This window comes from Peromyscus californicus, unplaced genomic scaffold, assembly GCF_007827085.1.
Source record: "Peromyscus californicus insignis strain IS unplaced genomic scaffold, ASM782708v3 Scaffold_6__1_contigs__length_162567912, whole genome shotgun sequence".
NCBI classification, from domain to species: domain Eukaryota; kingdom Metazoa; phylum Chordata; class Mammalia; order Rodentia; family Cricetidae; genus Peromyscus; species Peromyscus californicus.
The window spans coordinates 43,382,380-43,397,786 of record NW_026294584.1 but is presented as its reverse complement, the minus strand read 5'-3'; the positions used below and the strand labels follow the sequence as shown (position 1 = coordinate 43,397,786).

The following is a 15,407-nucleotide window of genomic DNA, read 5'->3' as shown; positions in this document are numbered from 1 at the left end:
GCTTTCTCTTCTTGACCACAGCACCCTCCAACTCACTCCTTCACTTCTAGAACTAATTTTCTTTTTAGACTGATTTGATGTGTATGCGTGCATAGGTGTTATGTGCATACCTGGTGCCCATGGAGGTCAGAAGGAACTGGAGTTATAGATGGTTGTGAACTGCCACGTGGGTGCTGGGAATCAAAACCTAACAGCCACAAATGCTTTTAACCTCTAAGTCATCTCTCTAACCCTGTTAATTTTTCTGTCAATCATAAAACTAGCACTCTCTTTATAGCTATATTATATGCTATCATACCTAGGTATGCATCCCTAAATAATATTGAAAGTGTATAACAAAATGCTACAATACATTCTTTTAGGTTCTTATTTCCAATTGTTCTGTGGCTTCCTTTGTGTTATACTGTTGAAGATGGTGTACATAGTCTGCTCATTCCCATTGTTAAGCAGCATTTATTTCTCTGTGTGAGTATACAGCACAACTTACTTATTATTCAGTCTAGTTCTGTGAACAGACACTTAGATAATTTCAATCTGTGGCTCATAATGTTGTTAACATTTCCATACATGTTTTCGGGTGCACGGGGGTGGGGGGGTATACTGCTGTTGGCTATAAATCCAGAAATGGAATTTCTGAGTCTTACAGGAAATCTTGATTAGATAAGGGTTCGAACAGTTTTCACAGTCACCAGCAGCATAGGGATCTCTCAGCCCCACCTGCATACCAATTCTTGGTACAGTCACTCCGTCATCTTCCGTTTAGTCTACAAACCTATCTCATGCTAGAACACACAGTTCTCTCATTGCTTAGGAAGCTGAGCACTTTTCTTTTGTTTTTTTGTTTTTGAAGACAGGCTTTCTCTATATAGCTGTCCTGGAACTCACTATGTAGACAGGTTGGCCTTGAACTCACAGAGATCCTCCTGCCTCTGCTTCCCAGAGTGCTGAGATTAAAGGCATGGACAACCATGCCCAACCAAGTTAAGCACTTTTTATGTTAATTGGCCAATTAGAATTTTCCTTTCAGTAAATGCCTATTCCAGACTTTTATATATTCTTCTAGTGAGATGTCTTTTGTTTGTTTTTTTATGACAGGGTTTCCCTGTCCTTGCTGTCCTGAAACTCATTTATGTAGACCAGAATGGCCTCACACTCACAGAGATCTACCTGCCTCTGCCTCCTGGGTGCTAGAATCAAAGGCGTGTGCCACCATCACCCAACTAAAATGTCTTTTTAAAAAACTGATTTATTTATTTATTTATTCATTGCATAAGCTTGCAACAAGGATGCTTACTCTTCAGCTATATATTTCAATATTGAAACTCTATATTTTACTAAGATCTCTTTTTGCTTGTGTGTGTGTGTGGTGTGTATGCATCTGTGATTGTGAGCATAGGCGTGTGCATGGAGGCCAGGCTGCCCTGGAGTCTTCATCACTCTTCATCCTGGTCACTGAGGAAAGCTCGCTCGCTCGCTCTCTCTCTCTCTTTTTTTTTTTTTTTTTTTTTTTTTTTTTTGGTTTTTCGAGACAGGGTTTCTCTGTGTAGCTTTGGTGCCTGGTGCCTGTCCTGTATCTCACTCTGTAGCCCAGGCTGGCCTCGAACTCACAGAGATCCGCCTGCCTCTGCCTCCCGAGTGCTGGGATTGAAGGCGTGCGCCACCACCGCCCGGCTAAGGTCTCTCAATTTAGCTCTGATACAGCTAGTCTAGCTAGCCAGCTTGCTCCTGGGAAGCCCTGTCTCAGCCTTCCCAGGACTGAAATTACAGGTACTATGCCCCCTGGAACTTCCATGGAATCTAAGGAATCCAAACTGGCCCTCAGGCACGCACAGCAAGCACTTTTCTCATGAAGCCATTATCCTAATCCCCTCAATAAGACTTGTCTATTTTAAAACCCCAAACTGTGAGACCTTAGCACTACTTCCAACATGCTCAATGTTAGGTATGGAGTGTAATTCCTATGTATACACACATATTACACAATTCCTCTTATTATTAGAAATCTCTGCAATTAGACTTAGCTTCACAGGTAAGTATACTAGAGTCTCCACATACAACTTCATATATTCAAACCTTCCTCATTTTGGATTTTTCACATTATCAGAAGAACCTCTACAACTAATTTTCCCAAAATGAGTGGACAGCATAAAATTTCAGCTCTCGGGGCTGGAGAGATGGCTCAGGGGTTAAGAGCACTGACTGCTCTTCCAGAGGTCCCGAGTTCAATTCCCAGCAACCACATGGTGGCTCACAACCATCTGTAATGACATCTGGTGCCCTCATCTGGCCTGCAGGGATACATGCAGGCAGAACACTGTATATGTAATAAATAAATCTTAAAAAAAAAAAAATTTCAGATCTCTTATTTAGCAGTCTGTGATGCATGTTAGAAACTTGGGGTCAGTCTTGAGTCCTGCTGAGTAAACAACTCACTATCACTCTGTGAGGGTACACTTGTGATAAGAGCTTCCTAATGTTCCAGAGTGTTTCCTCAAGACCAGGCATAACTGTACAAACTTTCAATCTAGCAATCTTTGTGAGTTGATGTCAGCAAGTTTCAGTCAAGCCAGAGCTACTTAGTGAGAACCCTGTCTTAAATATAAAATAAAAATAAAAAATACTAGTTAAAAAAAAAAAAAGCAAACCAGGCATGGTGATGCACATCTTTATTTCCAGCACTCAGGAGGCAGAGACAGGTGATCTATGCATTCAAGGCTAGCCTGGTCTGTAGAGTGAGTTCCAGACCAGCAAGGGATATATACATACATACATACATACATACATACATACATTTTATATATATATATATATACACACACATATACACACATATGTATATATAATATTTATTTATATTTATATTGAGACTGAGTCTTTAAAAACAACAACAACAACAATAACAACAACAAAACACCGTGAGGCCAGTTATGGGGATGCACATCTTTAATCCCAGCACTCAAGAGACAGAGATAGACAGATCTCTGTGACTTCAAAGCCAACCTGGTCTAGATAGTAAATTACAGGCCAGCTAGGACTACATAGTGAGACCTTGTCTCAAAAAAAAGCTAACTAATTAAAATAAATAAAGTCTCTATCATGTATCAAGAATACCTGCTTTTGAACTACATTATATTCAGTGTTTCTCATTCGATGTACCATTTTTTAAGGCAGCCTCATGTAGCCCAGGCTGTTCTAGAACTTACTATATAACTGACGTTAACCTGAACTCTTAATCCTCCTGCCTCTACCTTCCACTTTCTAGGATACAAACGGGTGACACCAGGCTTAGTTTTCAGTTAGCTTTGCAGCACTGAGAACTGAATTCATATAGGTAAGTGCTCTACCATTAGGCTCCGTCCCCTACCATCTGCTTATTTTTAATTACCCTGCAATTCCTCAAAATTCCTGGCATTATCACAACAATAAAAACTAGCAGCTAACATTAACTAAATGTTCCTAAACGTAATTAAAAGCTTTTCAAACATTCTCTCTTGGTATTTCTCTCTGTAAGTAGGTACTATTATCACCATTCTAACTTTACAAATAAGAAAACTGAGGCAAAGAAATTAAAAAAAAAAATAAGCCAGCACTTGCCCAAGGTCATACAGTTGGCCAATGGCAGAGCCTGGATTCACATGCAGGTAATCTGGCTCCAAACTTCCTTTGTCTTTTGTTTTCAATACAATTACGATGTAACATCATCATTTATCATTTTTTCCCCCTTTTCAATGGTATTGGAGAACTGAGGACGCTAAGTGGATGCTTTCAGTTTACTACTTCATGGTGGAAACCCAGCATTTTAATATATCAGAACTATTTTTACCACAGCACACTGCTAATTGGCAGAAATCTCTTTTGAGAAGATGTAGGATCTAGTTACAGAAAAGAGACCTATGAAACGGTTTTCAATCAAGGTAAGGGGTTTCCAAAATAAAGGGCTTGAAAGTATTTTGAAAGGTTATTTCTAAAGTATAAATAAGGTTTTTTTTTTTTAAGAAAACACCTAATGAACACTGAACAAGTGTGTTCATGTTCTCAACAATTCATTAACTTACCACTACAACTGAGAGTATACTAAAGTCTATACCCTTCTCTTCCCTGACAACAGTTTTATAATTAGCTCTAACTCAATATACCCTCTCACATAAACTGTGCTACCAAATGGAGACGAAGAAGTCAGAGCAGCTGTCCTACTGCCCTGTTCTTGCAGAGCTTACAGCCTGAGCTCGGGGAGGCACACACACGTGAATAGAATTCCATGTGATCAGTGCTAATACAGGTAGCCCATGAAAGGTGACAGGTGACATCAGAACAGAGAGGGGACAGGCCTTCCAAGTTTCCCAGGAAATAACTGTTAAATTTAGTGTTAAAGAATCAGAGGCTTAGCTGGGTGGTGGTGGTCCATGCCTTTAATCCCAGCAGAGGCGGGCATATCAACGTGAGTTCGAGGCCAGCCTGGTCTACAAAGCTAGTTCTAGGACAGCCAGTGCTACACAGATATAAACTCTGCCTCAAAAATAACCAAAAAATTAAGAAAGAATAGAAGTTTTTCTGGAAATACTTCTTAGTGAAGGGATAATCAACTACTGGTTTGCAGATTAATGGGAGTGTATCACCTATTCCTAAAACTTGTCCTAAGATTATCTATGCCATACCTAGAGAAGAGCAGTACAAGTCACACAGGAAATTTGGAAGCCATTTTGAAAAAAGATTTATTTTTATTCTGTGTATGAGTATTTTGCCTTCAGTATGCATGTGCCCTAGGTGTATGCCTGGTGTCCAAACAGGCCAAAAGAGGGTTTGTTCCTTCTGCAAGAGCAGCCAGTGAGCTCTCTTAACCACTGAGCCATCTCTCCAGCCCCTGGAAGTCACTACTTGTTTTTCCCTCCTATTTTTCAATTAGTGATCAAATCTTATCTAATTTAGCATATGCATAGTTCAAACTACCTAACCATCCCCCAATTCCTACTTCCAGCCAGCCGCCTTTATTTCAGGCTGCAGCTCTCCTCACTTTGGTAACTGGAATCACTCTCTCTACTAGCTACAAAACCAAGTCTGATCCTGAAAATTCTCCTTCAGTGGTGCTCCTTCTATCTGGCCCTTTCCAGCCTCTAGCTGCCACTATGCTAAACTTGCTCTAAATCTTTGAAAGCACCATGCCTGGGTCTGCATAAACACCATATCCAAGCTACCTGCACCTGTGGTCTGCAGATCTACCTTCCCTTGCAAAAACCCATTCAGATTTAAGCAACTTTTCGAAAACATCAAATGACATTATTCTGTCATCCTCTTCTCCATTTGCTGATGAGAAACCTCTTTGGTGTGCCCCATGCCATACCACCTTATCAGGACACACTATCACAAATAATTTCATCCCAATTACTCTGCAATTGTCTGTTTACCTGATTTTCTAAGATCTGCATCATCAATCTAACAAGTACAGTAAATGCTACATAGGAAGAAATACCAAATGAAGGAATGAATGATGAACAGAGTTAAACCTAAGAAAGTTGATGGGACAATCAGAGATCATGGAGAAAAGACAGAACATTGAATTCCCACCTTTAAAGGGTGGAAATAAAAAACTAGAGAAGGGAACAAAATGGACAAAGAGGAAGAAGAAAACACCTAGGATCATACAGTGTTGTGACCCAAAGGAAGAGAAAATGCAGGTGGCCAACAGCATCCAACACTCAAACTGGTCAAAGGTGAGAAGACACACAAGGCCACCGCTTCAAAGGAGGTTTGTGGTGATCTTTATATCCTTAGTGCTAAGCCTGCTCCCACCTCACTCTTTTCAGAATTATCTATCACCAACTTCCTCAGCCATTTTGAATTTAGGACTTACAAACATCCAATGGTATAAAACTTACCTGTGCAGTATTTTCCCCATGATCAAAAATTTTTTAAATGGAGACTATGCAAAAACAAAAAACCTACCATGCTGATATAACCAAGTTTGTTTTGACTATTTCTTTTGTCATTTTATATTTTATAGGATTTTACACGATTTTTAAAGATTTTCTTAAAATGTGTTTGAGTGTTTGCCTGCAAGTATGTGCACTACATGCACACCTGATGCTGCCAGAAGCCAAAGGAGAGCATGGGATCCTCTGGAACTGGTATAGACGCTTGGGAGCCGCCATGAGGGTGCTGGCAACTGATGGGGTCTTCTGCAAGAGCACAAGCGCCCTCAGCCTCTGAGTCACCTCTCCAGCCTCACACAAGCGTTTTCTTCACTAACTCTATTGCCGAGTTATTTTCTTTTGGGACGGTGAAAGGTGGCTCACTATCACTGGATTTCTGATCTTGATTTATTTAGGCCTGGTTTTAGTTTTTTCATGTTCCGGGGTTTGGCTGCTAAAAATATGAAGACACTAGACAGAGAAACATCTATAGCAGCTGTAGAATCTCTCCGTAGGTAACTTCTTGTTGTTGTTTGTTTTTTGAGAAAGGATCTCTCTGTGTAACCCTGGCTGGTCTGGAATTTGCTATGGAGACCAAACTGGCTTGGAACTCACTGATCTGTGTGCCTTAAAGGTGTATTGCAGCTACACCCAGCTTACGTTTTTAATTGAATCTCTCCAGTTAAAATTAGACAAAATGATTTGTAAGTAATTTAATAAGATCTAAAGTGCAACATCAAGCATGCCTGTATAATAATTTGCTATAGCTAAGACAAATAATTTGCTATAAGCTAAAGTTTTCAATCCTCTTCCGAGCAATTTTTCACTCAGCACAGTCTACAGCTGACAGAAAAGTGGTTAAGCAGAAACAACATGGCCTTTCTAAAAGGAAGAGCTGCCCAGCCAAAAGCACCAGCAGTTTTACATTTTGCCACTTAGGTCCAAAATGTCTGCAAAAAAGCCCAGTATTTAAGCTTTCTTTTCACCATCCTTGCCAACATGGGTAGTTTTACTTTAATTAATCTTCACACCTAATAAGTAAAATATTATATTATTTTAATTATCATATTTATTTCACAGGAGTGAACTAAGTGAGGGTTATATTTACTGGCATTTATTTTTCAACATTTTATTACATTTATGTATTATTTATTTTATAAGCTGTATGTGTTGTGTGTGCATACATGTGCTTGTACCACAGCACATGTATGGAAGTCAGAGGATAACTTACGGGAGTCATTTCTTTGTTTCTACCATGTGGGTTCCAGAGACCAAACTCAGGTCACCAGGCTTGACAGCAAGCATTTTTTGTTTTTTGTTTTTTCGAGACAGGGTTTCTCTGTGTAGCTTTGCGCCTTTCCTGGAACTCACTCTGTAGCCCAGGCTGGCCTCGAACTCACAGAGATCCGCCTGCCTCTGCCTCCCGAGTGCTGGGATTAAAGGCGTGTGCCACCACCGCCTGGCTTGACAGCAAGCACTTTTGTCCTGAGCATTTCTTTATGGATTGACTATTCCTATGCAGTTACTTATTTTTCTAGTAGGTATAGATGACTAGTTTCTAGAAGCTCTTTATATTCATATTAATGACCCATTACAAATGCTTTCCATGGCTTTTGATTTATGGTATTTAATATAAAGGCTTTTTAGTTTAGACTATCACACTGTCTTTTATTTCTTCCTTAGAATCCCATCCTAACTTGAAGGTTATATGGACTGCCAGTGGTACTGGTGAGGTAATCTATGCTACCATCTAGGATACATTAAGAGAGTCTAATTTCCCCCAAACTTGTCATTACAATTCCAACAGTGGTCAATATAAAACATAAATTTAAAACTGAGGCCTATACTCTTTTACTTCAATGTTGGCTGTTAGACAACTTAAAGAAAAACAGTTTTGAATTTAGAAAATCCATTCAAAATTCCCTTTAACCCACAGGAAGCACAGACCTCTTGCTAGTGATCACCCACCTCTCAAGAACCTGTTAGGGATCCTTATGATGGGACAGGACTGAATGAAGCGTCTCCTAACTGGGTCCCATCGTATTTTCTTCTTACCTGTCACCACAATTATCAGCAGTAAGTCAGACACATACAACACATGGCAAATAATACATAGTTACTGTATTATAAAGACAGAAAAACAGGAAACAAAACAATACTTGAATACAGAAGGAAAGTGATATAAAGTATCATTTAACTCTGGAAGTTAAAATGAAGTAATACATAAGCAGTGATGAAAGTCTTTAATTCTTATCCCCCCCCCAAACAATACAATCATGTGCACCTTTTTTGAGCTGTGTCAATAACATGTACACTCAAATAATCACCAATGCCATCTTGTGGCAAAAATTTACCAGGAGTTAGAAGCAATTAGAAAGAACAGTCTTTTAAAGCCAATGAAGCCAAAAGGAGCTCTACCCAGAAGCATCAGGCACAACACAGGCTCCTCTGCTCAAGGTGTGGCACCCTTCTATACTAGTTATGAAGCAATGGATACTGGCTTATTAAAATTAAAATTAGATGATAACCAAGTCAAACAAACATTTGCTATCTGGGCACCTCCATGTAGCACAGGGAAGAGGAGTATATATGCCTTCCTAAGAAGCAAATTAGCTCCATACTAACCCCAATTAAAATTTGTTTTCTTACAAAATAGAAGAAAAATGTAATGCACTTACAGAACTGTTCAAAGGAGCAATTTTCTCCCTTCCCAACATTTTGAGACTCCCCATTAAAATAGCCCTTGTCAAAAACAAAAATTACCATTGTTTGCATAGCACATAAAGTTTATGAAGCTCTTCCATATACATGATATCACATAATTAATTCCCTCAACAATCCAGAACGGGCTCAGCACTCATTTTATTAGGCACCTGCTATGCCTGGATCCCTGTGTTAGGACCTAGAGCTGCAAAAGAAGGATATGACTTAGCCTACCTGGAAGAACTCATGCACAGGTAAGAAAGGATTTGTATAAACAAATAATCACATCACAGTGAAGTAAGTGTAATAAGAGCTATAAAACCACTCACAGATCGTATCATAGTCACCATGTTAGTAAGGAAACAAGGAAAACTGACTATGGAAGGAAAGGAGCTGGCCTAAACATCCCTTCTTTCCACTACATCACACCTACCCTGGCTCCAATTCCCTAGAAAGAAAATGGGCATTGTTTTAAGTGATTAGAAATATATTCCGATGCTCATCAGCAGGTCTAGCTTGTTTATTCAAACACTGACATGGAGAAACACAAATCCTGTTTAATGCAGCAGCATGACCTTCACAATACTGTGGAGAGAGACATGGGGAAATTATACTCCTGCAACAGGGTTTCTGTTTTTAATGCTCTGAAATCTTTTAAGTCTGTGCTTCCCAAATGTTAGCCTCTCGCTCACTTCTAAGTTAAGGTGAAAATTCCCAGCCTAATATAAAATGATAAAAATATGGACAAAAAGCTAAAATGTTCTCTTCAGAGCTCTATCCTTTTTTATTGTTAAATTTTCTTTATTTCCTAAGAGAATGGTGATAGAAAATTTTATTTGGTTTTATTTCTAAATGTCTTTGCCTAGAAAAATAGGAAATTTGCAAACCTAAATTTACTCTAAATATGCATATATATATATATATATATATATATATATATATATACACACACACACACACACACACACACACACGTATACTTTTAAATATACAAACTGTGACATCCAAAACCCTGGAGAACCACTGCTTTGAATCAATCTGATATACACTGATGACTCATGAGCCCAACACAGGAAGCCACACTGCCAAAGGGTCCTAACACACAGAAGAAACTTCTTACTCTCACTTGTGTTCCAATGGGAAAGACAAGACAGACACACAAAACAATTGACTAGCAGTACAAGACAGAATAGAACAAGTGGTTAGCTTAAATTTGACATTGTCACGTATCAAAAGCGTTAAAGTGTACATACCCTTTGACCCAGCTATTCCACTTCTAGGAATCTATTCCTAAAGAAACAATCATAGATGCATGGAAAGATGTATGGACAAAGATATTAACTATGATAATATTTATAATGGTAAAAAAAATTAGAAACACTTTCAAAGTCCAACGATAGGGAGATAGTTAAGTATGTTAGTTAAACATACTTAAATATGCTCATATGCTACATACCACTTAAAAGTTTATATAAATATTACCATTAACAAACATTCACAATATATTGCAAATGATCCATTTATAAAGTAGTATTATAGTATATAATTTTAGTTTAAAAAAGTATATGTTCATAAAAAATATAAAAAAGATATACAACAAAATTTAATTGTGATTATCTTTGGGTAGATTTTATAAATGATTTTGTCTTTATTTTCCATGCTTTCTCATTGAGTACCCATTACTTTTGGACTTGAAAAAAAAATACCATATTACTTTAATTTTTGAAAATATAATTTAAAAAATATTGGAAAGAAACACACCAAACTGTTAACAGTGTAGTTATGATGGAGGCTGGGATAATTACTCCTCCTATGTTAGCCAAAAATTATATGGCATATTATTTATATAAAATAATATAGTCACATGAAAATTCTTTTTGGTTTTTTGAAACAGGGTCTCACTGTGTAGCCGTGGCTGGCCTTGAACTCATGGAGATCCACTTGCCTCTTCCTTACTTGGATTAAAGGTGTGCTCCTCCACACCTGGCTACCATGTGAAATATAAAACTACTTTAGAATATTGAAATAACACTAAAAATTAGTGACTCAAAGCTATAACCAAAGATGTTTTGGAGGGCTGAGTGTGTAGCTCAGTATAGAGCACATTTGACCAGCTTGCACAAGACCCTGGGCTCGATCCTAAGCCCCACCCCATTTTGTTTTATTAGAACTTCTGTTAAACGTCTTTGGCATGTTTCTCTCACAGCAACCAATATATTACTTCTGTCTCAGAAGAAGCTAACGCTGACTCCATGGAAGTTATTCAATCAAAGTGGGTGCTGATTCAGGACCCATGTGCTCATATTCACCCAAAGCAGGGGTAGGGGAATAAAGAATAAAGAAGGAAAGGAGAGGAAAGGCACAATAGCATAACAATAACAACACAGCAGTAGCGTGCACATGCACTTTAGTATTTTTAAAGAAACATGCACCTTTTAAAATTCATATAAATTTATTCCTGACCTAAACATCTATTTGTTAAATTTTACACAAACATTAAGCTGCTTATGTATAGTGCTTATTTTAAAAGGAATCTTCACAAAGAAAAACATAATGTCCCCAATGATTTAATCAATATTTTACCTGCTAGCTTAATTTTTTTTTACAAAATTTACTTCACCATAGACAGACTAAAAATAAAGACTTAGAAAGACACAAGCTAACTCATCTTCTCCCCAAATCATAAATAATATCATCTTTTTATAAACCTACAATAGAAGCTAGACATGGTGGCACACTCATGCCTTTAATGCCAACACTTGGGAGGCAGAGGCAGGTGGATCTCTGTGAGTTTGAGGCCAGCCTGGTCTACAGAGTAATTTCCAGGACAGCCAGAACTACATGGAGACAGGGGTCTTGAAAAACAAAACAAACAAACAATCTACAATAGGAAGAAAACAAAAGGAAATGCCCTAATAGACTAAAACTATGAGGAATCAGTGAGAGATGAAAAAAAAGAAGGCAAAGCTGACAGCACAGACTAAGAATTCAGTCCCACAGGGCCAGGCAAGGAGTGGATGAGCGGTGGCTTTCCTGGTATAAACAGGTGAACTGAGGCCGGAGAGGGCAACAGCAGAAAGAGCGGACATAGTCTGTAAAACTAACCACATAGCTGGTTGGTGCTGCACAGAAGTAAAGTGAAGGGCCAACCCCGCCCATCTAGTTCTCTCTTTTAAGAAGAGGCATTTCTTCCCAGATAGGAATGGTGGCAATGACCAAGAATATGCTCTCCAGGTAGGAACAAAAGGAGCAGTTGGATCAGAGAAGAAGAGCCTTGTGTGGACAGCAGCATTCTGGCAGATAAGAGGCAGCTGCACTAGAGGATGGTAGGGATCAGGTACATCATTCAGTACTCTCTCATCCCTGCCACAATCAATGGGGGACCTGCACAGTACACCGAGGGAAGGTCACAGGAAGGCTAGCAATGACTCAAAGCAGGATGAACCAGCATAAAACCAAGACTCAAACATGAAAAAAGTCAGAAGGATTTAAAAAGTTAAGATACTGAAGAGAAGTCATCTCTACCAAAATTTGAAGCAGTTTTTTGTGGTTGTTTACAGAAATGAACAAATGACTCTTAAGCTTCATATGGAAATGGAAGGAACCCAGAACACCCCTACAATCTGAAAAAGAAAAAAGACTAATATTTTCTTTCTTTTTTCTTTTTTTCTGTTTTATGAGACAGGGTTTCTATGAATAGCCCTGGCTGTCCTGGAACTCACTCTCTAGACCAGCCTGTCCTCAAATTCACAAAGATCCGCCTGCCTCTGCCTTCTGAGTGCTGGGATTAAAGGCATGCACCACCACCGCCCCCACTAAGACTAACACTTTCTACTCCCAAACTTACTACAATGGTATAGCATTCAAAGTAGCAGGCACTGGCATAAGGAAGAACACTCATAAATAAATGATTTCCAGTGAGAACTCAGAGTGGGTGTGGTGGTACATGCCTATATTTTCTTAGCTATTGATGTGGCTCATGGTCCCCTGTACGGGTTTGTGGGGGTGTGGGGGTGACACGCCTCTAACCCCAGCACTCAGGAGGCAGAGGCCAGCAGATCTCAGTGAGTTTGAGGCTAGCCTGGGTTACAGAGTAAGATCCAGGACCCTATCTCAAAACAAACAAACAAGAAACAAAACAAAACAAACAAAAAAAGACCAAAAAAAAAAAATCAAACGAGAAAGCAGACTGAGCAAGCTTTCCATCAGCTCCTGCCTCCAGGTTCCTTCTCTGTTTGAGTTCCTGCCCTGACTGCATTCAATGATGGACTGTACTGTGGAAATGTGAAACAAACCCTTTCCTCCCCAAGTTGCTTTTAGTCAAAGAGTGTCATCACAGCAACATAAACCTAATGAACACACCAGGTAAATAACCATACACATAAAAATAAATAAATCTTTAAAAAATATATTTTTATGAACGATGTATCTCTGGGTGGTGGTAGTGGCACATGCCTTTAATTCAGCACTTGGAAGACAGAGGCAGGGGGATCTCTGAGTTCAAGGCCAGCCCAGTCTACAGAGCAAGTTCCAGGACAGCTAGGACTAAAGAGAGAAACCCTGTCTCAAAAAAAATGAAACAAAACAAAACTATATCATACATCTATTAGAACAGAGACAATTTAAAAAGTGATAGCACTGAATACTGGTGAACATGCATAGAAACTAGGTCGTTTAAAACACTGCCAGGTGTGGTAATGCACACCTTTAATCTCAGCAGTTGCGGCAGAGGCAGGTCTCTATGAGTTTGAGGCCAGCATGGTCTGCATAGTGAGTTCCAGGACGGCCAGAGCTACACAGTGAAATTGTCTAAAAAAAGCACACACAAAACACACACACACACACACACACACACACACACACAAAGAAATATAAGTGCTATATAGCCACTCTGATAGGGACATGGCAGTTTCTACAAGGCTAAATAGACGTTTACTATAAAACAAGGCAATTACATCACAATTAACGATGAAAGGTTCCGCCATCACAGCTCAGTCACAAGAGTGTGCAGACTTGTGGCCCAGGGTTTCTCCCAGTGCAGGCACAACTGCATGGTTCTCCAGTGTATTTGTAAAATATAATAGCCAGTAAAGAGTCTTTATCAGCCAGGTAGTGGTGGTGCACGCCTTTAATCCCAGCACTGGGAGGCAGATTTAGGGGGATCTCCGAGTTCAAGGCGAGCCTGGTCTACAGTGCGAATTCCAGGACATCCAGGGCTACACAGAGAAACCCTGTCTTGAAAAACCAAAATCAAAACCAAAACCAAAACCAAAACAAAAAAAAAAAAAAGAAGAAGAAGAAGAAGAATATGGTAATGTTTTATATCACACCAAAGTTTCAGGAGTTAAAACAAAAACTATTAATTAAGAATAACTTTGAGAGCCGGGCGGTGGTGGTGCACGTCTTTAGTCCCAGCACTCGGAAGGCAAAGGCAGGCGGATCTCTGTGAGTTCCAGGCCAGCCTGGGCTACAGAGTGAGTTCCAGGCCAGGCACCAAAACTACACAGAGAAACCCTGTCTCGAAAAACAAAAACAAAAAGAATAACTGTGAGATGAGAGTTGAAAGACAGTCCCCAATACATTATGAGTTTGAGGCCCACCTAGGCTACAAAGACCTTGTTCAAAACAAATAAACAAGCAAACAAACCATTGCTGGCCTGCACATGCACTCTGATGCTGCTCTTATAAACTTTGTAGCTAGGCTGTGAAGAGCTGCTGACTACTTCTTTTCCTCTAGTGTACTTCCATAATACCAACAGCAAACAGATCTTAAGGAGTAGAGTGAGGCAAAGCAACTCTGTGCCCTGAGACATCAGACAGGCTATCTCTTCCAAGTTTAACTGTACCCTCTACATTTATACTAAGCCCCATCTCTTCATATGTGTTCATTTATAAACCACCTCAGCTTTTGGGACTAGGAGAAGAACAAACTACGGGAAGTGGGCAGAAAGGGCTAGTTCCCGACTTTCCGTTCTTGGTACTCCTGTTTGCTCTCAGCAGGTGTGGTCCTTTCTGACTGACACCCTTCCTCTTGCCATCCTGCAGTGGTTTTCTTGATTTTCTTATTCCTCCAACACTCCTCTTAGTTTTCATAGAACGAGGCAGGCTATCACAGAACTTTCTTCTATAAACATGAAGTAATCACAGCATACTGAAAAACAGCTTCTAATTTGAGCTGGTCTTTGTCATTGGTTTTGTTATTCAAGTATCCCTTTTCTGAAAAAAGTCAGCTCATTAGATGAGGAGTTTTTGTCTTTGGGGGGGAAGAAAGGAAGGGCACAAACAGATGTGACACTGAAATCACTCATCTACATAAATGACTGATTCTTAGCTAGACTATCCTTGGGAAATAAGCTAAAATTTACATATATTAATCAAAAAGTATTATAATTCATAAATCTGTTAGATTGAAGTATTACATCTGAATCTAATAAACATAAAATTCCTGGGAACACTCTGGCTTAAAATAATGTCATCATATTCTTAATGTTTAAGACTTCAACATAAAAACTCTACCCAGGGCTGGAGACATGGCTCAATGATTAAGACCACTTGCTGCTCTTCCAGAAGACCTGGGTCCTGTTTTAACTCCAGTTCTAGGGAATCTGAGGCCCTCTTCCGGCCTCCTCCAGCACCAAGTGGTGCACATACATACATATAAAAAAGCAAAACATACATATAAAAAAACCACATAAAACACATAAATCTTTATTAAAAAAAAAACAACTCCACCCTTTGGGCCCAGTTTAATATTTTGATAGGAAGAACTAACTCTAAATACTTCATATAACATGCATA

At 39.2% G+C, this 15,407-nt stretch overlaps 1 protein-coding gene across 2 annotated transcripts in view; it reads right to left on the bottom strand.

Annotated features, from left to right (window-relative positions):
* The window catches only part of Klhdc10 (kelch domain containing 10), a 56,987-nt gene that overhangs the window by 24,742 nt on the left and 16,838 nt on the right, over positions 1-15,407 (bottom strand). The window contains exon 2 of one of the 2 annotated variants that reach the window (XM_052719360.1): positions 7,875-7,961. The exons of the other annotated variant lie outside the window; for it this stretch is intronic. Within the exon in view, the coding sequence (XP_052575320.1) occupies positions 7,875-7,961 (87 nt within the window). The remainder of the gene's footprint in view (positions 1-7,874; positions 7,962-15,407) is intronic. 2 annotated transcript variants of the gene reach the window in all.